Raw genomic sequence first — 27,822 nt, forward strand, 5'->3', positions numbered from 1 at the left:
TCATCATTTGTCAGCTGCAGCTCACTGAATGATGCATACCACGTGATGCACAATGCCAAACCATTTCATTTGTATAATTGTTATTCTTTTTCTTCTTTCCTATCATTCTTGAGTGTACTGTACATTCAGTACACCATGAAAGCCCTTTTAGTTGTCTCACAAAATGGCTACACTGTATTGTTAATTGTTTTAATTACTGAGCTGATAAATGTAATAGTAATAATATTAACACTAACAAGTGTGACCACACGCTAAGTTATATTACATTTGTTTGTTCTAGTAATTGAACCACAACAATGAATGCAACGTTTCACTGATGTTCTTCTTGCTTCTTTGCTTTTAGGTGCACAAAAGAGGAGGAGACAATATCACCCGTTGTACTGCCAGACAGAAGTCCTGCTGCGCACTGTCACATGACATCTGACCACAAACATCTCTTCAACTTGTGCCACTGCGTGCTGCTGACATCTTCAAGATGGCCCCTAAGAAAGGTACCAGATCCAGTGCCAAGAGAGTTGCCAGTGAGAGGAACGCACTGCCACTTACCACCACCAATGCCTTTTTTTGGAAACCAAAAATTGCACCTGCAGCAGCGGTGTCCGGGGAGTTAGCTGGGGGCAGCACCCCCGTATCAGTGGACCCACCCCACTAACCTAGGCCCAAGCCCATGTCTGTCACAGAGGCAGCCAGTGTAATCACGACAACGCCAACGAGCAGTGATCTTGAAATTGACTTATCGTTATTGCAAAGTAATGCCCAATCAATGCAGAAAACTTGGATAAGTGGGCAACAACATCCATAACCACCCCCAATAGTAGTTGTCCCTCTCGAAGAAGGGGCAGTTCAGTGGATAGAGCTTCCTGCAGAGAAAGAAAAAGAGCAAGCTACTCTTTCAGAAGATCTATTGTCTTCCAGAACCCCAGCAAGGAAAAGGAGGGTTAGTCCATCAACTTCTTCTGCAAGCCCCCCTTCTGATGATCTAGACACCACTCGGAAGCCACCTCAGTCTGAGAGTGAGACACGGCACGAGACAAAGCTAGGGAAAAGGAAGGTTTCAGAAAGCCTTAGCGTTATGGAGGTAGATGTAGAAGAGGAGGATGATGACGAGCAATTCATCATGGACATTAGTCCCGCCCCAGTGGAGACCGACATTACCCCATCCCAAATTGCTGTGAGGGATGTGGCACGGCTACCACTAACACAGATGACACCAATACCACCTCCAGCTTCCATATTTACAAAGGCCCAGCAGCGACCTACCTCTACCACTACCACCTCAGTAGAAGTAGGTACTGCAGAGAGTCAAACGTCACGCCCACCTACCAGTTTATCCAACTTTACAAGTGGCACCAGCAGCGCCAGAAAATTGACCTCCCTAGTTTGAGACTGCTTTTCGGTTAGCAGGAAGGAGGTCAACATTGTTATATGCTTCATTTGAGGACAAGATGTTAGTCGGGGCAAGTTGGTACAAACTATGGTACCGAAGGCCAAACAACCCATCTGAGAAAACACCACTTGATCCAGTGGGAGGCGCACCTTAGCGGCCAAAAAACTGCACGTGTTGGTGGAGGGGATGAAGAAGATCCGATCACGGTGGAAGGTGAACAAGAGGGAGACATTATCTCTGTTACACAAAGCAGCCCTGTCCCCAGCAGTGCAGTGGTACCACCCGCATCATCATCAGCAACATCGCAATGGCTGAGACACAAAGGGGTCCAAGGCAAGAGAGTACTCTAACAAAAAAACGTGCATTGAGCCTAATATCTGACGTCAAGAAGTCACCTGCATCAGTGGCACCAGAAAAGAAAAAAATCCAGGCTACCATTCTCAGCATGTTTAGGTCAGAGAGGCAACACAAACGCAACCACCCAACGGCACGTTTGTACAACACAAAGCTGGCTAAAATGTTAGTGCTAGACCTCCTTCCTTTTTCTTTTGTGGAATGGGTGGGTTTTCTTGAATTTGTGGCAGCCATCTGCCTGAAATGGAAGGTTCCCAGCCGGTCCTATTTCGCCAGAGTTGCTGTTCCAGCACTACATCACCACTTGCTAGAATTGCTTGGACAAGCTTTTCAGCAGAGTGCTGTTCACACTATCCACCTGACAACAGACATGTGGACCAGTTGCCAAGCCACTGATTACATGTGCATCACTGCACACTGGATTTCTTTTGCGGTGGTTAGAGAAAAGATATCTGCAGGTGTTGACACTGCTGAGATTTTTAATGCCGCTGGGAAACATGCAACTGTAGCCATGTTCGCCCTGGAGAAATCTCATACTGCTGCAAACATTTTGGAAGACTTTGACAGCAAGGTCTTTGAATGGCTGTGACCAAGAGGACTTAACATTGGTTTTGTTGCCACGGACAATTGCATTCATATAGTTAAGGCCATGGCCAATGGTAGTTATTTCAGGGTTCTGTGTTTGGTGCCCTGCATTAACATCATTGTTCAAGACTTATTGAAAAAAGAAGACTTAGTCAGCAACTTACTGACCACCTGCAGAAGAATCTGCACACATTTCAGCCATTCTTTTAAAGCCCGGAAGCAACTGAGGATCATTCAACGTGTTTATAGAATGACAGTTAAAGCACTCATCCAGGATGTGCCAACACGTTGGAACTCAACTTATTACATGCTTGAATGTCTGTTTTATCTGTACAGACCAATCAATTAATATGTCATGTAAAGAGGGGCTGCTACTACTGGTTCGAATCACAACAAATTTATCACCACCGTCTTATTGTTTTATTTCCGGATTGGAGTTGCAACTGTGTGCAGTCAGTGAAGAAGTAAGTCCACTCCTCCTGACTAGCCGTAAGTCCATTTCCCTCAAGCCAGACATTGGATGGAGAATACATACAACAAATGTGAAATGTGTGACTGCCTTGAGTCCAAACCTGACTATTTATCTACCCTTTCCAAGCCTAGAGGGACTGCCCCGGAAGAACAGGTAAATGATGCCATGTATTGCACGCTGAATGATTGGTATTTGTTGTGCATGATGATGTCTACTAGTATTCTACACACAAAAAAGTGACTCAAGTCATTCTTTCCCTTTTTGATGTTCAATAACAAAATTGGACTACTGCAGGCCGATCCAAAGAATTTTGATTCTGGACTCTCTCTGCACACTTTTGGTACAGAGCTGAATGCCATGACCATGCCATCCTCGCAGTCAGTCAGGAGATGATTGATGGAATAACTCAGGGCATTTCATGAAGTGTGGTGGTGTGACTGACAGCGGTGCATTAATTTTGTTGCTTAATTTGGAAAATGTTAAGTTGCTGTGTGTATATGTGTTCTCAGTGCTGTCTGGCTCAAATTCTAACCTAAGTGGAGGTTAGGTGGGGGGGCCTGCTACTGTTGTTGGAGGTAACTGCTGGAAACAGATATGATTTAGCCATGCCACCTCTGAAAGTCTTCTTGTTGCACTCCACCTTAATTTATGCAGTTTAACTTTTCGCCTTGATTTTTCAATATCCTTTTTGTTTTTACATCTACATGCCGGCCTTTACCCTGCACTATACTGGGAAAAACAACTCACACTTACCTTACCAAACCGCATTTGCCAGGTAGGTATCCAAAATTGACGGACGGACAGTCCAAAGAAGGACCAAGAGGAATGCGGAGAAGCAACTCCAAATTTGGCAATAATTATAGTATCATTTGATTTGATTCATTTTTTCTCTTCCCTCATTACGACTGTGTGTTGTTGTTGTTTATGTTTGCTTATATTTGACTCCTAAAGATATTTTTTATTTTCCTTTGCTATCTTTCAAAGAAAGCCCAGTATAACATAAAATGTATGTAACTTGGGTCTCTCTGGGAGCAGACAGGCAAGGCAATTGCATAATAATTAATACTATACTGCCCTCTACTAGTCTAGTACTACTCATCAAGTCCTCATCATGCATGCATTTCCTTTTTCTCCCTTAACAGATTTATGATGGTTGTCTGCCAAGATTATGTGTGTTGTCCATTTGTAGTGTTTGTGTTTGTCAAATCTTTCCCTCAAATCCCAACCATTCATCAAACCCTAACCCTCTTCCCCCAGGCTGTGTGATTTATATTGAGGTGTGACTAAATTAAATTTACACCAATTATTAATTACACAATTGCTGGGGCGGATTTGGTGAAAGCAACACTAACTCAAGGTAGGGCGAGGATCTTCTTCTGCTCAAAGTATATATACTATAGCCCACACTGGCAATATATAGAGATTAGATTGCCCACCCATGCATAGTATTCAATATTCAAATTTTTCCAGAGGAACATAAGCCATCATAATATAATTGCCAGCATCGAGTCATCAGTCATCCTAGTTCCAGCGCTAAAGGTTACGAAGCCGCTTGTCTGCTTCATAGCTCGAGTCGACTTCAGTTTGTAACTTGTACTAGGCTAGCCCTCCAGGCATTCTGGTTTATTTGACTTTAGCATTTCTTATCATCATCATGGTTTCTTTTTTGGCAGTCTTCTTGTGTACTGTACTTCTACTACTCGTTCCCTAGTCTCCCTCAGGTCCCATTTTCGTTTTTTGCAAATGCTACTGTCAGTGTCTACGACTACTACCACCACCATGGTACCTTGTGAAACCAAACAATCACCATGCAGTTATCGCTTCGCCTAAGTATAAACATCAATCACAGGTAAGAGAAAATGTTTGGGGGAGGTATAATGTGTATAAGATGGAAATTAATTAATTCACATACCCAAACCCTTCTGAGTCCATAGGGGTTTTAGTTGCAGACTGCATAGACTAGGAGGAGAGACTGACTCGTAGGACAAGTGAGGGTACCGCATCTATGTGTTGGTGTGTTACACTATCGGCAGATTTCAGTCAAAAGCTGGCTGCGGTCCTGCAGCAAAGTAAACAGTGTGAAGCAAAAGAGTAACCACCCACAAAAGATTTACATCATATGTAAATGATAAATAATGTATTCCCCTAACAAATAAACTAACTAGAAAGAAGGAAAAGCACAAAACCTGACCCACCCCTCTCCTAAACCCCAACCAATGTCCATCATTAAGTCCAATGGTCCAATGTCCATAAATTAAAATGTCCATTAAAACAAAACAAGTTTTCCCCAGCGCCCACCAAAATAAAGATTAAAAAAGGGGCAAGGCGACGGCAGTGTAGAGGCGGGCTTGCATGATCTTCCTCTCTAGGGTGTTTATCCTCTCCTCGCGCCATCTGGAGGAGCATGCGGTGCTGAAATGTCTTGCATGAACATGGGTGGGCAGCGGTGTTTGAAGCAGTGCTGCGGCGGCTGCCAGACCACGGCGCCGTACCACCAGAGGCACTGGGGGGGCCTAGCTTGGGCCCGGGGCATTGGAGGAGGCTGCAGCTGCTGCCGCCTCCTTCTCTCTGCCAGAACCACCAGCCACCAATGTTTATTCCAGATGGCCTTTAACTTCCGTTGCCGGGCCCCAGCAGCCATCCTTCAACCACCCATTCATCCTATCAGCCACCTATGCATCCCGGGCGTCCTTTCTTCACCCACGCATCCTTATCTGCCAGTCATATATTACATGTCACCTCTTTCCATCATTCTTTCCCTTTTCGTTCAACCCATCCATCAAGGTCGTCTGACTTTTAGTCTTCTTCATAAAACTTTCCCAGGAGAGTTGAAGTGAGATAGAAGAGGCCATTAGTTACTCAACTCCAGCCGCTAATGCTATTGCTAATGCTAAGTGAAGGGTGTCTTCTTCAACCGTTGTTCACAACAACTTAGTCTCTCTCAGTAATGCAGTGTACACCCTTTCAGCGAGTGTATTGTCAATAAGTAAGGAATATAACTTACCACCGCCCGCCACTGCTGCTCGCTCACCCCCTGCAGTTGCTGCATCTGCTGCTCCCTCCTTACTGGAGTCGCCGTCACCGCTGGCCCCAGCACTGGTGGCCAGTTCGTCTAGAAAAAACATTTTTTTGATGCCATATACATCTTCCCCTATTTTTTTTTTCACTAGCAAGATTGAAAATACAATACATACACCACACACATCACTACTACAAATTGGATACTAGAGTAGAGTATACAATATGTCCTATCCAATCAAAACAAAAATATCTGGTTGGACTTCTTGTTGGTGGCAATTTTCAAAAAGCCTCTCAAGACGAGGACATCCCAAAGGACTGGACTCAGTGGCTAGAACTATTGGTGAATCTGAGTTTTTAAAAAGAAAAAGATTGGCCAACTGGGTGGACAATCGGACATGAGGTCTCTAGAGTCCTCTCTCTTGGTTGGAAAATATAATTGTGCCCTCTTAATCCTCATACTTCCTTCCAGCCATGATGCACGGTAATCAGTTGTTCACAATCAACTGCTGCTGCTAATAATAGTACTAGTCCTAGACGAGAAAAAGTAAAAATACACCACTTTGGGGTGTCCAACGTGACCATCATTTCATGTACTGATTGAGCATGAGAAAGAAAGTAAAAAAAAATCCTTCTAATCTCAACAAACATGCCGAAGAATACCTTAGTTGGGCATGGAATGTGCACAGCAGAGTAGTAGTACTAGTAGTAGTAAAGGACCAATGTGTTCTCTGAGTCTTACAGTAGTACCACCACTAGGCACTTCACAAAATATAAGGGGAGTGGGAAAGCTGCCTGAAAAGCCAGAATAAATTATGAAGCAAGCTACAGATAGACTAATAGTACAGAGTCAGAAGTAGTTAGACACTAGAAATATAAATAACTAAGTTGGTAGGTAATGCAGGGATAACAAGAATTTAGAAACAGAAGGATCGAAGAAGATTTGGTAAAAAACAGAATTAGGAAATGGAAATAATTGTTCGAAAAAAATAAGGTATAGTAAAAGTTAGGGAAATATAATTATTAATATTAACAACAGGGGGACTTATTGGGGCCATCTGTAGAGGAGAGATCCTGGTAGGCACCGCCAGCTCCCGCCTCAGCAGACCCCGTTTTCTTCTTGCCCCTGGGATGCTGATCATGTAAGACAAAATACAGAGACAAAAATTGATTGGTGTGAAATAATAAATATTAAAAATATTGCTCCAAATAGATTTTTTGACAGGAAACGGCAATTGAAATAAAATTGACCTATCTAATTAGATAGGCTAGTAGTAGTAGACTAGTATCGCGGTCGCGGACCGTCCTATCTCTTTATTATTCCACCATTCCTTTCCAATTCCAGCCTATTCTAAAGACTTTGCAATGAATGGCCAAAAATGATATTTGCTTCTTCTAAGTTCCTTTCTCATTCCCAATCATCAATCAACCCCCTTCGGCGGGCCAATTCACTAAGTCTGCATTTATTTTAGTCCTCAAAAATGCATAGATGGACGCATGCATATTGCATTCACCAAATTGTTGGTTGGTTGCTGATGCTGCGTTGCTATATTATTCACTCACTAACAAACTACAGAAGGTTCTACTAAGGAGTCAGCAGCACGTGATGGAGGACGCGTCATGCAGACCGCTAAAAGGTTACCAACTAATACTAAGTAACTAACTATAACTACCTACCACTATCTTAGTGTCAGGACAAAGGAAAGGAGTCTCTCTAGTCTGCATTACCTAACTTAAGTTCTCTAACCTCTCTTACATTACCAGCCCAAGCAAGCACAAACTTGCAAAAGTAAGATTAGTAGCTCCTTTCACCTATCTAGAAGATTAACAATCAAATAATATGACATTTTTAAACTTAACTTACCACCATCTAAGCAGCAGCAGCATTCTTGCAATTTGGGAAAAAAAAAATATTCTCAATAACACAGAACAGAACACGCAATAGTAAGAATTAATTGGCTACTCACCAAGCCCCACAACCTCACCACATAGCAGGTCCAGCAGGTCCTGCTCCCAGTCCAGGATGTCGGACCACGGCTGAGTCAGTTGGTTGTGGGTGCACCAGACCTCAGAGCAGCGAAACAGTGCCCAGGGTACCGTCGCCCACCAACGGTGACGCTCCTGGATCCCATACCTGGAACCAGGCCTGCCGCCTGCTGCTAAGAGGTGGCGCTGTACACAAAAATTGAGTGCAGCCACCTCCAACTCGTAGAATAAGGCCCGGGGCTGCACCCCATCCTGGCGCTGACTTCTGCAAGGAAGGCGGCTCCTCCTGTTGTTGTTTCCTTGGGAACTGGAGGAAGCACTAGTCTTGGCAGTGGTTCTGGGGGCAGGGTCGAAAAAGAAAATGTAGGAGTAAAATAAGCCAGGAGAAAAAGAACTGAAGTTAAAAAAAATGTGCCAGCACTACATACATTCCCCTCCCTAAAAAGCTGCACTGGGTGCCCTGAAGATGGGTTTCCTGGAGTAGCACTACGTCTGGCCCCATCTCTCAGACCATTTACGTTACAGGTTAGACTGACATGGTCTGTTACTCTACGGGGGTTACCATATGTACATCATGAGCTTAGGGGTGGTCCTTCTCGCATGTGCAAGGGACTTGAAAGGGATCCACCAGGTTTCCGGTGTTGTTTCCTCTGACCTAGTGCATTCAAGGTGTAACATCAGCAGCAACAAAAAATACATCACAATAAAGCAACTGGGTGTAAGAGGAGAAGGACAGGTATGTAGCCCACCCTCTACATGTATACACAAACCATATTAACTACCACTACATGTAGGCTGATGAAAAGTATTGAAACAGGTCCTTAGTGGACCACAATACTGTTTTTAGTGCTGATGCCAGAGGGTGGGCTGTAAGCTTCTAAGATGTTGTTTTGATATTACCTGCCCCCGGCCAATGTAACACAACCAGGTTCAACCGTTCGTGCTGTTAGGATCTGCCTTGTCTCTCACCGACCGACCATCTTCTATTCCCCCCTCCAGTGCTACTATTTCGGCAACCAAAAGGTTTGTGCTTTCATCTCCAGAGGAGTCCCTCAGAATCTGTTGGCTAGACCTGTGTAGCCTCATCGCCCACAATTTCAGTGTACTCCCCCCTCCTTTCTGACCCCAACCCTTCTGCCAGTCCCTCTTAATGTGTACAGAGGCCCTGACCTGTTCTCTTCAGTCTGATCTTGTTCCTTATGAACCTTCATCTCTTATTTACAGTTCTGGCTCCCATGGATCGCAGTGGCTTTGCATCTCGGATCTGATCCCCGGAGGGATGCAGGATCAGTCTCTCCTCAATCCACGCCCAGCGTCCTCCAGTGACTAAAAGAACAGTGTTTTTCCTTTGTATATGACTTTTAGTTTTGCTGGGAGAAGAAACAGGTATTGTACTTGCAGTGCTCGAAGTTTCACTTTTACGGAATCAAAAGTCCTCTTCTGGCGTTGTATATCCAGGCTGTAGTCGGGGAAGATCATGATTCTGAAATTTTTATGTCTGACTTCTCCCAGGCGGTGTGCTTTGTGTAAGATCATATCCCGGTCTAGTAAATTATGGAACTTTGCTATGATCGGTCTTGGTGGGGCTCTGGGTGGCAGCTTTGCGCTCAGAGCTCTATGTGCCTGAAGCAGGTGGAGAAGTGTTCAGGTGTGATAATAGTTTTCAGCCAGTTATTTAGGAACGTATGTAGATTGGCTCCCTCAGCCCCCTCCTGAAATCCCACAAATTGTACATTGTTCCTTCACGCCCTGTTTTCAACGTCAAGGATACTCCATTGCAGTTTACCATTTAAGCAACAGAGTTCCATTACCTCCTTTTGCAGGCCTTTGACTGTGTCTTCGACATCTGAGACTTGGGGGCATATTATCAAGCATAGCGTTAAAATTATCGCCGCTTTAGTGGCAGAAAACTGTCGCTAAAGCGGCGATAATGGGCTTGATAATATGCCATGGAGAATTCCAATAGAAGCCCATGTTGACACCAGAACATGGACTTCTATTGGAGTTCTCAAAGGCATATTATGAAGCCCATTATCGCCGCTTTAGCGGCAGTTTTCTGCGGCTAAAGCGGTGATAATTTTAACGCCGTTTCTTGATAATATGCCCCTTGGTTCTCTGTCTCTGTCACTCTCTCTGATATATTGCATAGATCTTGTCGGAGTAGTGTGACTTCCGAGCATACTTCCTCAATACTGTTTTCCAGCCCTTCTCTGGACGTCTGTATAGCCTTGATTAGAGTAGCCGTGTCGGGCAGGGGCTACGCAGGTTCCTGTGGGGTTACCACTTTGGTGTATCTGTCCATTTTCCTCTGTCTTGGTGGTTTCGGGTCTTTATCTTTAGTCATTCTTGGCAAATGTCGGGGTGCAGTGGATTTGCTAGTAGTCTTGCAATCAGGGCTATGTCTGGCTATGCTAGGGTTTCTTCTGAGCCACTTTTATCCTATGTGTACACCGAATCCTATCCAGATACCTGGTCCCTCCACAAAAGCTTCTCAGTGTCGCCACTGATTCTAATGCCCTGAGTCAAGCATGACAGCGAGGCGTATGACTGTTTTTGTGCTGAGTTTCTCAACAATTTCACCCAGGTGGCTGCTCCAGGGCCTGGCTCTGCCCCCTCTCTGATTCCTCCTTGCTTGTGTTGAAAGTGGTGGACCAGATGGCTGTGCTCAGATATAATCCCAGCCCCCTCCACCTGGCAGGGCCCAAGGAAAGGAGAGCAGCCGACCAGAGCCCCCCAGCCCTACCGGCCAACAGAGGGAGGGAGAGGTGATCCCACCAGCAGTTCACTCCACTCTCTCCTGAACTAGATTATGAAAGCCACATTCAACCCTTTATATAATGTTTGCGGGTTCACCTCAGGCCTAAATCGCCCTCCAGTCCCAGGGCATTCAAAGGGGGAGATTGAGTTTGTCTGTATTCTGTGTGTAGATCAGGTCCTCTACACCCCCTTTGTTTTGCCAACCGTTGCGCTAGGAGGGAGGCTCTACATGCAACCAGTGGCGCTGTCCCAACCTGTTCTAGGTGAGCCCCCACCCCCGTCCCAGTCGTCCCGGCGCGATCCCTCTCACTCATGGTGACTGGGGGAATGCGAGGAACTCACCAAAGGAGCTGGGGCGAAGAACTCATCTCCTCAAGAAACACCCTTTCCTCAGAAGGTCTCTGGTCGCTGGATGCGGGCGGTTGAGTCAGGAGGGCGAGCCCACTCCTGCAACACAGCTCAGCCCCTCCAGGCTGGCGGCCTTCCCACTCCGAAGCTCTCGCTGTTGATCCAAGGTCCCAGCACTTCTTTTCTGGCAGTACCTTTGAACCCCCTCACATAGGCCATCTCTGCTCTAAGAGCCCAGCCTCACATGGCTCTGCCTCTGTGCCACTGATTAGTCCTGCAGCCAGGAAGCCCCTCTTGCCTGTGCGGCCTGGGAGTGGAGGGGAGAGGCACAGGCAGGCCACTGATAGATGTCCGCCAGCTCCAGATTGGGGCAGGCCGCCAGAGTGTGGAAGGGGAGTTCACATAGGCACAGTCCGGCTGCGATCAGCAGCTCTCCACTCGACCAAGGCCATCTCCAAGTCACTTTAGAGGGTGGTTAGGGCTGCCGGTCCACCATCTTGATTGCCAGCGTAGGGATGTAGGCTTTTCAACTGTCAGTCTCAGCATTTGTGCCCATGGGTGTCTCTTACGTCTGTGCGGGCCACTCCAGGGTCGTTCTCCAGAAAGCCCACTTGCTTTTCGCTTACTTTCTGGCAGGATTGGTTGCAGGATTACAGCTCTGGTTAGGAGCTCTGCAGGGTCATGTCCTACACGGCCATGTTCTAGGCCACGCCCGTCCCCAGAACACTCTTATGACGTGTCTGTGTATATATATTTTACGGACATAATACGCGCAGACACCCGTAGGGACAAACGCTGCGACAAAGAGTTGAAAAGCCAACATCCATACGCCGGCAGTTAAGATGGCAAGATGGCAGACCGGCGGCCCTAACTGAGCTGAGGTGGAAAGATTTGTGAAGATTCTTTAAATTACTCCAAAGGTATAAGCAAACCAAGAAATGCATTTGCTGTGGAAAGAAGATTCTAACTAATTATGCAGTGGCAACATCTACCCCAGCTACCTGCATAGTTAGAGTTAGGATAGTGTTTCCACAGCAGATGCAGTTTTTGGTTTGCTTAAATCTTTGGCGTTGTTTGAAGAATCTTAACAAATATTTCCACCTCAGCTCCTAACTGAAAAGTTTTGGGGATCAGACAAGCAGGGGCCGAGAAAAAGGGATGGTCCCAAAATGTGTTTTCGCCATTCATTTTTCCATAGGAACTTAAGACACAGCTACAGCCCAAAATGCCGAACAGATTTGCACCAGATATGGAAAAAAGCTAGATCTTGGTACAGAAAGAGTGCTTTTTTTTTTATTTGGTCTCAATCAACTTTGTAGTTTTTAAGCCAGTAAGGCTAAAAAACGTTGACTTTTCAATGCGGCAGTAGCTCCATACAACCTTGAGATCTTCTGCTGAGATTGGATTGGCTGCCAGCACATCAACAAAGATGTGGCAGCAGCCATCTCAGGATTCAGTCCTGATCCCAAATACAAATGGAAAAACGCCAAAGGGGGCAAGGATACATCAACTTCCTAGGCCTGGGGAGGCAGCACATTTTTTACTTAGGGCAGGGGTTGCATGGTTCCCATCCCTGATCCTAAAAAGTCCCGGGGGACCATATTCCCTTAGGCTGACATATTTATATGGGGAGGGGGCGTAGTCCAGGACCCAGGTGTACGATGTATTTTCGATATAGGGGAAGAAGGTGCGTGGCCCCCTCCCCGAGTCTTAAAAGGCACAGGGGACCCCTTCCCTCTGCAGGGAGGAAAACAGATATTGCTACAGCCCGGGGGGAGCAAGCATAAACTGCTGCTTTTATCAGGCAGGATTAATGCCGGCTCCAGCACCATGCAGGGAGTTGGATGTGCCCACAGGGGCCCTGGGGCATCCCCGTGTCCCTCAACTAGTGGCTTGTGGTACCCAAGATGGCATAGGGAAGGAGGTGCATGCCCTACTCACTTTAATAATGAAAGGCGGCCCTAGGGATGGGTCCCTGGAGTCTGATAAGGTTTGTGGAGGGGGCTGGGTGGTACCCTCCCATTTTTTTATTGCATTTGGCCCCTGGGGGAGGGAGTTCCCAGAGCCTATTAAAGCTTGGGACAGAGTGGACCTCCTCCTCTTAATAATAGAATTGGACTCATGCAGAGGGGACGTGCGGCCCCCCAACCCTTTTTATAACATTTGGCCTTGGAGGATGAGGTCCCCGGTGCCCAGTAGGCTTGGGTAGGGTGGGGAAGTGTGCCCCCCTCCTATTTTTTTATGGCTTTTGTCCCCAGGCATGGGGTCCTCTGGGCATATAAAGACTCAGAGAGGAGTGCCAGCAGGCTGCTTCCATTTTTGGCATTCGGCCCCAGGGGAAAGGGTCCTCAGAGTCTGTTAATGCAAAGGGATGGAGTCATGCACTCCCACTCCTTTTACAAATATATCTTTTCCCAGGTGTGCCCGAGACCTGGAGTCATACATCAAGGGGCCACATACACTCCCCCTTAAAAAAAAAAGACCTCAGTGGATGGGGTCCCCTGTGCCTATAAAGGCTTGGAGAGGAGAGTTGCGCAGCTCGCTTCCCATTTTTATGGCATTTGGCCGTGGGGATTCATGCACCCCTATCCGGGGGCCAAAAGTGGCACGGGAGGGGGGCCACATGCTGCCTCTTCTTTAAAAAAAGGCCACAGGGCAAGGGGCCACTCATAACATCTTCTATGACACTATTGATAATATCACTGCAACATTTGAAATCAAATTAAATTAGGTAAATGACCTACCCCTCCGTAGCAGTGTGCCTGAATCGAATAAACCCAGGTTCTAGGTACCGTTTGGTAATTTTAATTCACCCACTCACTTTCCTCCCCAGGCCCACACACCCACATGCACAACTGCAGTGTCTCCTTAAAAGATCTCTGTTAAAGAGCCCTCTCTCGGGGTCCGTGGGGGACTGAAGCGCCACCCGCACAAGGAGCAACGCCCGATGATGACGCATGACTCCTCGGGTGTTCACGAAAGTGATCGCGGTGGTCGCTGCTCATCTGCGCAGATCAGGGGTTTCAGTCTTTCCCTATCTCGACGACTGGCTGTTGAAGTCGGGCTCGCCCCAGACAGTTGTGTCCCATCTCCTGACTATGGCCAACCTCTTGCATTTGCTGGGGTTCTCCATCAACGTGCCAAAGTCACACCTGATTCCCTCTCAGAAGCTCCTTTTCATCGGAGCGGTTCTGGACACAACGCAGTTTCCGGTTTATCCTCCCGAACAGCGAGCCCGGAATATTCGGGCTATGATTCTGATCTTCCGGCCTCTATCCTGGGTTTCAGTCAGGCTGACCCTGAGGCTGCTGAGCCTCATGGCCTCCTGCATCCTGCTGGTCGATCTTGCCAGATGGCATATGTGGGCTCTGCTGTGGGACCTGAAGTTCCAGAGGGCATAGCATCAGGGGAATCTGTCCGATTGCGTCCAGATCTCGGAGGGCACTGCACGACAATTGCAGTGGTGGCTCACGAACCAGGATTAAGTCAACGGCAGATCCCTCTCCCTTCCCCAACCAGATTTTACAGTGGAGACCGATGCATCACTTCTGGGATGGGGCGGCCACATGAGAGAGGCGGAGATTAGAGGCCGCTGGTCTGCGGCCGAGTCCTGGCTCCAAATCAACCTTCTAGAACTCGGGGGTTCCGTCTTGCACTCAAGGCATTGCTTCCCTCTGTCCAGGGAAGAGTAGTGCAGCTGTTTGCGAACCAAACCACTGCCATGTACTACTGCAACAAACAAGGCTGGGGAGGGTCGTGGACCCTATGTCAAGAGGCCCTCTGCCTCTGAACATGGCTAGAACATCAGGGCATTTCCCTGGTGGTTCAACATCTGGCAGGTTCTCTGAACGCCAGGATGGACGAACTCAGTCGCAGGTGCATGATGGACCTCGGTGGTGCAAGGTCTCTTTCAACAGTGGGGAGAGCCTTGGTTAGATCTATTCACCACCGAAGAGAACGCGCAATGTCAGCAGTTCTGTGGGTTGGAATTTCCAAGGCAGCACTCGCTCGGCGACGCTTTTCGTCACGAGTTGAGTTGCGGTCTGTTGTGCGCCTTTCCGTCTATACCACTTCTGCCCAGAGTGTGGAAGAAGATCAGGCGCGACCGGGCCCAAATCATTCTTGTGGCTTCGGATTGGGCACGAAGAGTCTGGTGTCCCGAGCTGCTCAACATGGCCATCGACCCTCTGACTCGCCTTCCCCTTCGGGAGGGTCTTCTGTCGCAGCAGCAGGGGACAGTCCTCCACCCGAACCTGTCCAGTCTCCTTCCGTGGAGATTGAGCAGTGGCAGTTGACATCTATCGACCTGCCTCCTGAAGTCTGTGATGTAATGTTGGCATCCAGGCATCCTTCCACTAAGATGGTATACGCCTGCAGGTGGAACAAATTTGTGGCATGGTGCATGGCAAAGGCTGTGAATTCACTTTCTGCCCCTCTTTCTGAGTTTCTCTTGTTCCTCCTTTGTTTGGCCAAGCAGGGCTCTGCTCTGGGCACTATCAAGGGCTATATATCAGCCATCTCTGCTTTCCTTAGGCTTCCTGATCAGCCTTCTCTTTTTTAAGTCCCCAATTGTTAACCAATTCTTGAAAGGCATAACGCACCTCTTTCCTCCTATTCCATTTGTAATGCCTCAGTGGGACTTGAATCTTGTTCTCACTTATTTTATGTGCGCTCCCTTTGAGCTCTTGCATAACTGTCCATTGAGGCTTCTTACACACAATACTGCTTTCCTGGTGGCCATCACCTCTGCAAGGAGAGTGAGTGAGCGCCAGGCTCTTTCTTCTAAGCCTCCTTTCTTATCTGTTCATCCAGACAAAGTGGTCCTTAGGACTCGTCCATCCTTCCTGCCAAAGGTTGTCACTGCCTTTCACTAGAAAAGTCAGGCCGTACACAAGCGTACCAACTCCCGATGAGTCATTTTGTGTATTAAGACCTGTTTTTCACTGGTAAAGAAGGAGCCTCCAGTGGGGCTGCGTGCCCATTCCACCCGGGCGACGGCAGCGACTACTGCTCTAGGTAGAGGCGTTCATCTGACCTACATCTGTCAAGCTGCTACGTGGGCCTCACTGCACACGTTTACCAAACACTACTGTCTTGACAGTCGGGTCCGGAGAGACGAATTCATTGGCCGTTCTGTTCTCAAGGACTTCCTGGTGTAAGATTAGTTCGCAGACCCACCACTGGGGTTGGTATTGCTGGGGTATGTATTCTAAGGTAAGGAATCTATAACTAACGTGTTTCTTTCAGATGAACAAGTTACTTACCTTCGGTAACGATATATCTGTAAGAAACATTAGTTAGTTAGAGATTCCTTATCCTCCCTGTTCTGCGAACTAATTTTTAGGGTTAAGGTATTTCCCTTTTTAAGGCCCTAGTATTGTGCACCAGTGGTCAGTGTCTTGCATGGCTCTGCATTTCTGCTGCGGAAAGTCATGTACAGAATTGACGTCAGCGCACAAGGGCGTCGTCTAAGTAGCTCCAGCGACATCATCCCGGCGACCACGACGCTGACGACGGAAGAGGAGCTGACCGAAGCCACCTTCCGATGCGCAGGGGTTCTGCTGAAGAAAACTTTCCGGATCCAGTCTGACACCTGGGGAATATTCTAAGGTAAGGAATCTATAACTAACTAATGTTTCTTACAGATATATCGTTACCAAAGGTAAGTAACTTGTTTGACTAGGCCTGGGCAGTGAACTTCGCTCCATTCGCGGAGTTTGCAGAGTTTTCTGCACTCCGCACTCCATGGAGCTAGCAGAGTGCAAAAAACTCCGCTTCGCGATGTCCAGCGAATGGTAAGTTTGCGATCGCGAACAGTAAATAGCGAGTGCGAGCTGCCGCTCGGGTAGAGTTTCTACCCGAGCGGCAGGAATACCAGCACAAACTGCAGTTCGCACTGCACTCCGCCACTTGCGGAATTTTTCGGAGTTGTTTTGTAACTTCATGGAGTTCCGCGTAGCAAAACTCCGTGAACTACACCCAGGCCTGCAAATGACGCCCCTGCACCCGCAGCCCCCATGCCTTGAGGTGCCCAACCGATGGTGTCCTGGTGCCCAGCAACTATCAAAGTTATCTCTCCAGTCAATGGTTCCCTTTAGCCAGCCTTCTGGTTCGAGCCTGCAGCCTTTTTCCTCAACCGAAGATCCTCAGTGACTTCCATTGTCAACGCCTGCACCAATCCGCCGGTGTGGTGCTGGAGGTGAGCTCTTGGTGCCAACTTGAGTCCCCCTTTGTGTTGCTCTTTCAGCCCTTACATTCCATACTGGGGTGAATAAGGCGGGTTCACATGTGGGTTTCCGTTTGTGTTTTTCACGTCTTCTTTACGTCTATTGTTTGATTGGGATGTTGGTGACAGATTGAGCTGTCAATCACTGTGTTGCTGTAAAGGGATTGGATGCATGTCGGGCAGAGTTGTGGGGTTAAATTTGAAACAGCTTCCTGTTTGTGCACTTTTCCTTTTTTTAAATTAAAGGAGTCACAGCATGTCACAGCGTTTAAACATTGTGGGGAAGAATTCTATTAGCCGTAGCATAAGTGTACATCATTTCGTTTTTCGTTTTTCTCTGTTTCTGTGTCTAAGTCAGCACACAGACGGCATGGAATAATTTGCCTACACGATAATTTTGAAAGGAACACCATTGGTTGTAAATACCGGCTAGAGATGTCACGGTTCATCAGTTGGTCGAAACATGAGTTTTGCGCATGGAGTTTAAGGATTAGATGGTAGGGTTATGCATATATATGTTTCTTATTTTTAAATGTTATGGAGTTTACTGATGGCTGATTTTCATATTATAGCTATCCCTGACGAAGGGCAAACTTCCCGAAATGCATTGCGTAAAGAGGCGCATTGCTACCTGGGATGAAAAGTGGATTTTAATATGCCATAGGATAAGGCCTGGATGGGCATTTGTGCTGCATTTAAGTTGTGAATCACACTACCTGCATTGTGAATTTAAGATGAACTTGGAATAAACATGATTACTATGAATACTATGATGTACTGGATTTGAAGTTGATTGATGTAACAAAGTGGCTGTGCGGCTTGCAGCTGGACGCGACGGCGCAACGGCTCAAGTTTGGGTATTTCTTCACCGTGCTTTTGGGCCATAGCACGAGTCAAGCCTTGCACGCCAAACATTTTGCATTGGAGCACTTTCACTAATAAAGGTCTAATTAGGAAGAGAATGGGTGTGCATTCCAGCACATTTTTGGACACGTACCTGTGTGCCATGCTTGCAACCCACTGCCTGTGGTATAGGTAAGCCACCCCTCTAGCTGGGTGCACTACACCACTGGTGAGGGTACAGTTGCATGAGCACTGTACCCCTACAGCATCTAAATCCATTCTTAGACATTGTAAGTGCAGTAAAGCCATGAAGAATACATGGTCTGGGAGTCTGCCATTACGAACTCCACAGCACCATAATGGCTGTACTGAATCCTGGGAAGTTTGGTAGCAAACTTCTCAACACATAAAACCCACACTGATGCCAGTCTGGGATTTAATGTAAAAGGCACCCAGAAGGCATCTTAGAGATGCCCTCACATAAACGGTTCAAAGCCAGGGGGTCCCAGGGAAAAATGTAAAGACCACACAGGGTTTGTTCCCCAACGTTGAGATCAAAAACAGTACGAAACCCTGAGGTCTAATAATACAAAAACTAATTAAATAATAAGGTGAAGTGTAGGAACAGACTAAGCCCGATAGATACTTCTAGGGGCCATCCCTTTATAGGACGTAATCCCTCACTCACCATAGGTGACATGCTTCATCATTTGGGATTCTCCTCCCAGAGGAAAAACCTCGTTCCTCTGGGTGCTACAACCCCCTCTCTGAGAGGGAGGAGCTCAGGGATGTTTTGAAATACAATGGAGGATAAACTAAATCCACAAATGATGAGCTAGTAATGTAAGTGAGGGGTGCAGTGCTGATCAGAAAACAGTTAGGTGAAAAATGTGTGGTTAAAACTAGTTCAAGAACGGCAAACAGAGGAAAAGAGTAATGGCAGCCGTACATGACCAGGATTAAAATAGTGTGCACCACCAGTCAAAAGGTCATAGACTGTGGTGACTAATTAACAAATATTGGTCGACATGTTTCAGCCATCACGCCTAAAAGGAGGCTAGGCTTTCATCAGGACCACTCAAGCTACTGCAAAAACACAACTGTGTGAGAACCACACAGATAAAGGATACAAAAGACACACGAAACCACTTGACATGTGTCCGTAACTGGTGTGTTTCACCTTCACCCGTCAAGACTGGGTGAGTCACCAACCTCCACCTGGCAAACGCTCAGGAAAGGAACACCGCTCTCTCCGTCGGTGAACCGGCATAGCTATGAGCCTGAAGCCGGAGGCCGGCTGTTTTTGCAGTAGCTTGAGTAGTTAATTAGTCACCACAGTCTATGACCTTTTGACTGGTGGTGCACACTATTTTAATCCTGGTCATGTGAACAATTTTGCTTAAGCTGGTTAGCTATACCCAGTTCAAAGGGTTATATGTGTTGCTCTTGTTTTTTGTTGAATTGGTTTACAAATAAAGCCTTACGTATACCTTTTTTATACTTACCCAATTGTCTGTATTCAGTCTCTGAGTGTGCTCTGCCAGTCTTCATTAAGTGAATACAATAAATGCTTAACACACCCTCTGGATAAGCCTAACTGCTCGCTCACACTACCATAGAGAGAATGGTTAGTACTTACCAATTCCAGCCTCTGCTATACCTCTAGGGATCTACTGGACTCTGTGCACACTATACCTTACTTTGGTATAGAATATGAAGAGCCAGCTTTGGACAAAAAGAAACTAAAGAAATATTTGTATAAACATTGGCCTGGAGTTGGTCATTGAGTGTGTGTTATTGCCTTGTTTGACTATGTACAACAAATGCATTTACACTACCCTCTGATAAGCCTAACTGCTCAGCCTGGCTACCACTAAATTTAGAGTAAGGTATTATCGACTTTACTCTATACCTCTTTTTGATATACTATATACAGAGTCAGCTTTCTGCAAGCACCTGTCAGGCTCTCTAAACACTAGGGTGGACAAGCTCAGCTGAGGATGCCTAGCGGATCAAGAATGGCATCTCCACACAGAGGTGGTTCTTCAAGTTCTCTTTCAGCAGTGGGGAGTGGCTTGGTTAGATCTGTTTTCCACAGCCAAGAACGCACAGTATCAGCAGTTCTACATGCTGGAGCTTCCTAGTCGGCTCTTGCTCAGAGACGTTTTTCGTCTTGAGTCGAACTCCGGCTTTTTGTACTCATTTACGCCAATACCACTCCTGCCCCGAGTTCTCAGAAGATCAGGAACAAATGAGCTGAAGTCATTTTTATGTCTCTGGATTGGGCACGAGAGTCTGGTCTCCCAAGCCATTGAGCATGACCATTGGTCCTCCGGTCAGGATGCCTCTTTGAGAGGTTCTTATGTCACAGCAACAGGGAGGGGTCCTGCACCCAAACCTGCACACCTTCCGCCTCCATGCATGGAGATTGAGCGGTGACAGTTGACAGATTGTGACCTTCCTCCTGAAGTTTGTGATATTATTCTGCCAGTAATGCATCCCTCTACCAAGACAGTATACGTTTCTCAGTGGGAAAAGTTTGTATCATGGTGTGTCTCTCAAAATGTCGACCTCTTAGCTGCACCTCTCACAAGTACTATAGTTTGCACTGCCTTTTACCCAACACGTCTCAGCTTTGGGCACCGTTAAGGGTTACCTGTCTTCCTTGGTGTATTTGCAGTGGCCAGACTATCTTTTCATTTTTATGCCACTGGTTGTGGCTAGTTTCCTTAAAGGTATGCAACATATGTTTCCACCTAAGCCCTTTATCATGCCTCAGTGGGACCTCAACCTGGTCCTTACCTTTCTCATCTGGGCACCATTCTATGTTACTGGTTGTGGCTAGGTTCCTTAAAGGCTTGCAATGTATATTTCCACCAAAGCCCTTTATCATGCCTCAGTGGGACCTTAACCTGGTCCTAACCTTTCTCGTGTGTGCAGCAGTCGAGCCTCCACACAGTTGTCCTCTTAGGCTGCTGAACATTAAAACTGCCTTGTATTGGTCATAACATTGGCCAGGAGGGTTACCGAACTACAAGCGCTCTCGGCACACCCTCCTTATGCCACCTTTTGCCTAGACAAACTAACGCTCCAGACACAAGCCTCATTGCTTACAAAGGTTGTCACTCCGTTCCATGTGGACCACAACATCACCTTTCCTACCTTCTTTGCTCCACCTCATTCCTCCAAAGAAGAGAAAGGAGAGACTCCACTGACTGGCCCCAATAAGAGCATTGTTGTTCTACCTTGACTGTATAAGATAGTTCTGGGGGATGACCAACTCTTTGTGATTTATGTGAGAGCAAAGAAAGGGAACGCCATACAGAAAGGCATCTCATGATGAATTGTCCAGTGTATTCAGATTTGCTGCGCATTGGCCCAGAACCAGCTCCCTACGGGCTTCCGGGCTGCCTCTACCAGAGCCAAGGATGCAACCACGGTGTTAGCGTGCAGCATTCCTCTCTTGAAGATGTGTTAGACAGCAACATGGGCATGTACACATTATTCACAAAATATTACTGCCTGTACAGTCAGGCCCGTCATGACGGGCACTTCACCCGTTCAGACCTACAGGATTTTTTGGTTTAATCAGATTTGCAGACCCAACTCCAGCGAGGTATTGCTTGGGTATCTATTCAGCGGTAAATAAGTCTTTGTCAAATGAACAAGTTACTTACCTTCGGTAGAGCCTTATCTGGTAGAGACTCTTTCTAGCTGCAGATTCCTTACCGATCCTCCCTGTTTTGTGAACTGATTCAGGTATGAGGGACACCCCTTTCAGGGCTTTAGTCTTTAGTCAGCATTCTTAGGTGGTGCTGATATAGATACTGCTCCCGCCACTTCCGGTGCAGAGGACGCCACCTACTGTTGCACAGGGGTATTGCTTGAAGATCTTCCGGATTCAGTCTGATGCCTGGGGATATTCAAAGGTAAGTAATTTGCGACAAGATAGAGTCTCTACTAGATCAGATCCTCTCTGTAGCAAATTCTTGCTTTGCTCAAATATAGTAAAAAGTAATAAATGGCTTTGTGCCACGTACTCTGTGCCTTCCCGCTGCCTACCAGGTGAAGCAGTATTCAATCCTCTCCATGGAGTTGAGAGGCATTACTCAGCTGACAGGCTCTCTCAGAGCTGTGTCATTGCAGCTCTGAATACCATGCCATCGCAGGCTCTAAAGAAACCCACAGCTGCCAGTGAATGTGGCAATTGGATCTGCAGAGACACAAGAAAGGCTGATGAAGGCAGGAAACCCTAACAGATAAATTTGGCTGCTTCATTTAGTTTCTCTAGAGCCTGAGGGGGAGGTGGGGAACCACCAGAGAAGCAAGCACTTCCCCTAGTGGTCACAGCAGTGGAAAACTGTTTTTCCCCAATACTGTAACCTAGTTGTTGTGAATAACCATATTTAGATTCTGGCATTCATGCCTCTGGCTCAAAGTAAGAGCTTTTCACAACAATTGAATTATAGTTGAGTCACTGTTTAAACCAAGGTTGATCTGATAGAGACTTCTAGACGTAGATTCCTTACCTTTCTTAATTGAGGCCACACATACTAGTTCTTTTCCAAAAGGTCTGGAGGTGGGACTTTGGTTCAGAAAGGAGCTAGGGTTTCAGAAATGTTGCTTAGCTCCATGGGCCAAGCACATTCAGAATCTGAAGACAAGTCCACCTTGTGGAGGTAGGTATGGCCCACCCCTTGAGAGTAACTGCTTAGAGTAAGCAGGGGTGGTGGAAGGGCGCAGCACTCAGACTGTAACAAGTTCAATTTTAGCAGAAATAGATTATAGCCAGGAGACCCTCACAGAGGTAAGGCTAGAGCAGGCATCAAACAAGACTTAAGCAATGCAAAACTAAGGGGCGCAAACAGTGGGTGGAGATAATGTCCCACTACCATTGGACCGATTAGATCCATAGTGTGCCTCCCTTAAGTAAAATTTTAACCAATATTTAGTATTCTGCTCAAATGAATTGTGGATCAAGCATGCATTTCCTAACATGTTGTCTGCTCCCTTACCATTGTCAGTCCATATGAATACCATACTTAAGGCCTAATTTAGATCTTGGTGGAGGGGAATACTCTGTCACAAATGTGATGGAGATGCCCATCCACTGTGTTATGATCCCATTATATCCTATTGAGATCATAATACAGCGGACGGGATATTTGTCACGTTTGTGACAGAGTATTCCATCCTCCGAGATTTAAATGAAAACCTTAGAGTTTGGCGGAGAAGGTACACCATTGCAATAGCGACGAAGTACCCTCTCCACCAAATTTAAGGTCCACCTGCCTAATTTACAGATGGGCGGACCTTTAAGTATGTCAGCGACAGAGACTGCTCTGGCTTCGTCGTTGACATATTAAGGGATTTAACCTGGTAAAACATGGTGGTAATCAATCAATCAATCAGGGGAATTGTAAGTGCGCTATTCACCCATGAGGGTCTCAAGGCGCTGGGGGGGGTCAGCAGTTCCGCTCAGGTCTTGAGGGCCTTCCTGAAAGTGTTCAGGGAGAGGACATGTCTGATGTCGATTGGGAGCTCGTTCCAGGTCTTGGCCACGATGTAGAAGAAGGCTCTTCCCTCTGTTTTGACTCTGCAAATACGTGGGGTTTCGGCGTTCGGCGAGGTTGGCAGATCGAAGGTTCGTTTTGGGTGCGTGGAAGGTAATTTTGTTGTTGCGATATTGGTGTTCGGTGTTGTGTAGGCATTTATAGGCGTGGGTGAGTAGCTTGAAAGTGACTCTCTTCTCGACAGGGAGCCAGTGGAGATCCCGTATGTGTTGGCTGATGTGCTCATGTCATGGGATATCGAGGATGAGTCTGGCGGCGGTGTTCTGTATCATCTGGAGCTTGCGGAGTAGAGACTTGTTTATACCGGCGCAGAGGGCGTTTCCGTAGTCCAGTCTGCTGGTGATAAGTAGGTTGGTGTCTGTCTTCCTTGACTCGGGGGAGATCCATTTGAAAGGTTTACAGAGGATGCTGAGGGTGTAGAAGCAGCTGGAGGCGATGGCGTTGACCTGTCGATTCATGGAGAGGGAGGAGTTGAGTATGATGCCGAGGTTTTTGGTTTGGTCCGTGGGGGTTGGGGAGATGCCGAGGGCAGTGGGCCACCTGGTGTTGTTCCATGCCGAAGGGGTGGTTCTGAGGACTTCTGTCTTCTCCAAGTTGAATTTCAGGCAGCTGTTGCACATCCAGGTTGCGACGTCCTGCATTCCTTCCTGAAAGTTGAGTCTTGTGGTGGGGTCCTTGGTGAGGGAGAGGATGATCTGGGTGTCGTCCGTGTAGGATACTATGCTGAGGCCGTGCTGGCAGACGATGGCGGCAAGGGGGGGCCATGTAGATGTTGAAGAGGGTTGGGCTGAGCGATGATCCTTGGGGCAATCCCCAGTTGTTTTTCATGGGTTCGGAGACGAAGGGTGGCAGTCTGATCCTTTGGCTTCTGCTGGTGAGGAACGATAGGATCCAGTCGAGGGCGATTCTGGTGGGAGACGATGTTGAATGCTGCTAATAGGTTGAGTAGAATCAGGGCTGCGATGTGACCTTGGTCAAGGAGGGTGTGAATGTCATCTGTGGCGGCGTGTATGGCGGTCTCGGAGCTGTGTTTGCCGCGGAATCCAGATTGGGAAGGGTCGAAGATGGTGTTTTCGATGAACCTTGTCAGTTCTGTGTTAATGGTCTTTTCTGCGACTTTTGCCGCAAAGGGGTGGAGTGAGATGGGCCAGTAGTTCTTGAGGTCAGTTGGATCTACTGAGGGCTTCTTGAACTGGGATATCACTTCTGCACATTTCCGGTCGTCAGGGAAAGTGCCGGTCTCGAAGGTGCGTTCATGGTGCGTCGTAAATTCAGGTGCTATGGCAGTGGTGGCTCTGTGGTAGATGTGTGTTGGGCAGGAGTCTGTGGGGGCCCTGGAGTGGATGCTTTTCATGATTGAGGCTGTGTCTTCGGTGGTGATCGGTGTCCAGGAGGAGGGTGTGTGTCGGAGTTGAGTAACGAGGCAAGCTTGTCTGCGTAGTGTGAGATCCATGTGTGGAATTCGCTGGCTGCGAGGTTGGCGTCGGTTGTAGCGGTGGGAGTGTTGTGGTTGAGGGTGGAGTTGAGCTGCTCCTCGGTGACTCTGCACCAGTTCCTTCACGGGGGGCGCGGAGCAGGTTTGGGTGACTTAGGTTTGTCGACGAGGAAGTGTACCCAGTGGTGGTCGGTCGGGTCCACGGTGTAGCGTGGTGTGACTGAAGTGGACGCTGTTTTCTCCTGCGAAGATGGGGTTGAGAGTGTGTCCTACATTATGGGTTGGTGTGGTGACGAGTTGTTTCAGTCCAATGTTGGCAACATTGTCCCGGAGGGTGGTGGAGTTAGGGTCACTGGAGTTGTTGAGGTGGAAGTTCAGGTCACCAATGAGTATGTAGTCTGTGGAGGCGATGGTGTGGGGTGCAATGAGGTCGGTGAAAGAGTCTCTGAAGAGGGCCCAGGGGCAGGGGGGTCTGCAGGTGAGTGTACCTCTGAGTGTGGATTTGGGGCTGGTCTGGACCTGGAAGCCCAGGTGTTCGGTGGTAGGGAAGGTGCCGCTGGCGGTGGAGAGGCAGAGGGAGTTTTTCTGTGCGATGGCGAGACCTCCTCCTGGGTGGTTGGGGTGGTCCTTCCTCTGGATCTTGTATCCGTCTGGGATGGCGATGTCCGGGGCAGAGGAGGCGTTGGTCCTAGTTTCCGTACAGAAGGCGACGTCAGGTGCGAGTGTGTCCAGGAGGTACCAGATCTCCACGGCGTGTCTGTGTATGGAGCGCACATTGAGGAGGATGCATCTTAGGGCGTCAGCGGGGTTAGCGGTGGGGGCGGTGATGAAGGTCTGGTGGCAGTGGCGGCAGGAGAACTGACTGTAGGTTTTGCCTGGGGTGGATTGCTGGCAGTTGTTTCTTCTTCCGGTGTTGAGAACAAGGAGGGCAGCTGAGCCGTAGCGATGGATGGTCGGTGATCCAGCGACCCCGGCCCTGGTCGCGGTTGGGTCGCAGACCGGGGCAGACGTGCTTGCCTTTGGCACGCCAGTGGTGCGACCGTGCAGCGGCCGCCATTAATTAGGGAAGGGGGAGGGACGTGCAGCTGGGAGGCAGGAGCAGGGAGCGTCTGGGGGGAGGGACCGCAGGGGCAGCAGTGGCGGGAAGGAGAGGAGACGCAAAAGTGGACAATTGAATGGGCACAACAGAACGAGCACAACAAATAGTAACAAAAACAAGACAAGCAGATTCACAAAAACGAAATACAAAAAACAAGGGCAAAGACCGGGCACAGAAGCGGATAACAGCGGGCAGTAGCGGCCTCGAACCTACCAGGTGGAGGTCGGTGGTGTCAGCGGCAGAGCGCACACAGCGGAGCTGCTGGGGAGAGAGCAGGACTTAGACCAGGGGTCAGAGGTGTTGCTTGGTGGTAGGGGATAATGGAAATTAAACTGAAAATTAGCCCCACATCAGCAAAGACCACAGTGGAGGATTTTGTTTTTGAAAATACAAGAACATGTTAAAAGTTTGAAGGACGTATCATTATTTTGACATTTCTAGATTTGGATGGCAAAGGTTCCTCAGTGTAGTGGAAGTAAAGCACTCTGCCATACTGATGGCTTTACCTCTGCCTACCAAAGTCCAGATCAGGCACTACTTTTTCCCTGAACAGGTTGGAAAGCTTCCTGTAGATCTATTCAAAATAGTATATCCAGTCTAATCTAATGGCCTTTGTTCTCACATGAATTGCAAACCCTCCCCGGACGCATTTAAAGTTGTCCTTGAACCACTTGTGGCAACATTTGACTCTGCTACAGGCCTTCTTTTTCCTCTGGTTTAGGGCAGTGCATTCATAATCAGAGTAAGTGACAGCGTTGCTCAGCTGTTGTACATTTTGCTTAATTTTCCCTCACATGTTTTCCAATTCCTTTTTTTATTTTTCTGCTAGCTATTTTCTCCTTCCCATCTGCATTCTTAATTCTCGCTAATTTGCTTGCCTTTTCTAGTGCACTCATTCTTCCTCTCCAAAAGTGATTACTTTATCTTTTATTACTCTCCGGTATGTGTTGATGTTATACTTCTTTTCATTGTTTTTCTGTGTTGTTCCTTTTAAAATGCATTCCACCATCTAACTTTTTGTATTTGCTAATCGTGCTCTCAGCTATACCATCTCTGATGTGCAAGACAAAACCGATCAGATCTGGAAGTTCCAGCGCCATAAGCTGGTCAAGGAATACAGCAACCGACCTCCTGCCCCACCGCCCTTTATCCTCTTGAACCACCTGTACTACTTGGTCAGAAATGTAGTACTGAAGAAGCAAAACAGTAGCGAGTTTGGTGAGTAAAGGGCACATTTCTTCAATTCTGTATTATATGATTCTTTGTCTACCACATATTCTCTCTTAGTGAGTGTACATTTCTCAATTATGTCCCAATGACATCTCCTGGGATCCTTTGCTCACCTCCTCTTATACCTCAGTGAGTAAAGGGTACATTTTAACAATTCCGTCTCATCTGATCCTCTGACTATCTTCTCTTCTGTATTATGTGACCTTGCCTTTCCACGTCCTCTCCTCCTATTATGAGTGAAGTTTAATTTTTTTAATGGTCTTATCGGATCCTTTGTCTACCTCCACTCATGCATCATGTGAACTTGCTTCTTCACGTCCTCTCCTCAGAGATTTCTCATGTCACATTCAGCGCTGGAGGCTTTTTTCCAGGGATACTGATTCCCAAAATACTAGGCGTAGGAGAAGTGAGTTCACACATCCTACGACCGTAATGATCTCAAAGTATGTGACATCATATGACATTTCATTCTAAATCTTACCAGGAGGTGATGTCTGATGACCTTAATG

General features: G+C 47.4%; 1 protein-coding gene across 4 annotated transcripts in view; it reads left to right on the forward strand.

Moving 5' to 3' along the window:
• Positions 1 to 27,822, forward strand: part of LOC146808505 (transient receptor potential cation channel subfamily M member 2-like) — a 2,014,188-nt gene that overhangs the window by 1,250,602 nt on the left and 735,764 nt on the right. For all 4 annotated transcript variants that reach the window (XM_085623584.1, XM_085623586.1, XM_085623585.1 and 1 more), the window contains one exon: positions 27,126 to 27,301. In XM_085623584.1, coding sequence (XP_085479710.1) covers positions 27,126 to 27,301 — 176 coding nt within the window. The remainder of the gene's footprint in view (positions 1 to 27,125; positions 27,302 to 27,822) is intronic.

Source organism: Triturus cristatus, chromosome 8 (genome assembly GCF_964204655.1).
Source record: "Triturus cristatus chromosome 8, aTriCri1.1, whole genome shotgun sequence".
In the NCBI taxonomy this organism is placed as follows: Eukaryota; Metazoa; Chordata; class Amphibia; order Caudata; family Salamandridae; genus Triturus; species Triturus cristatus.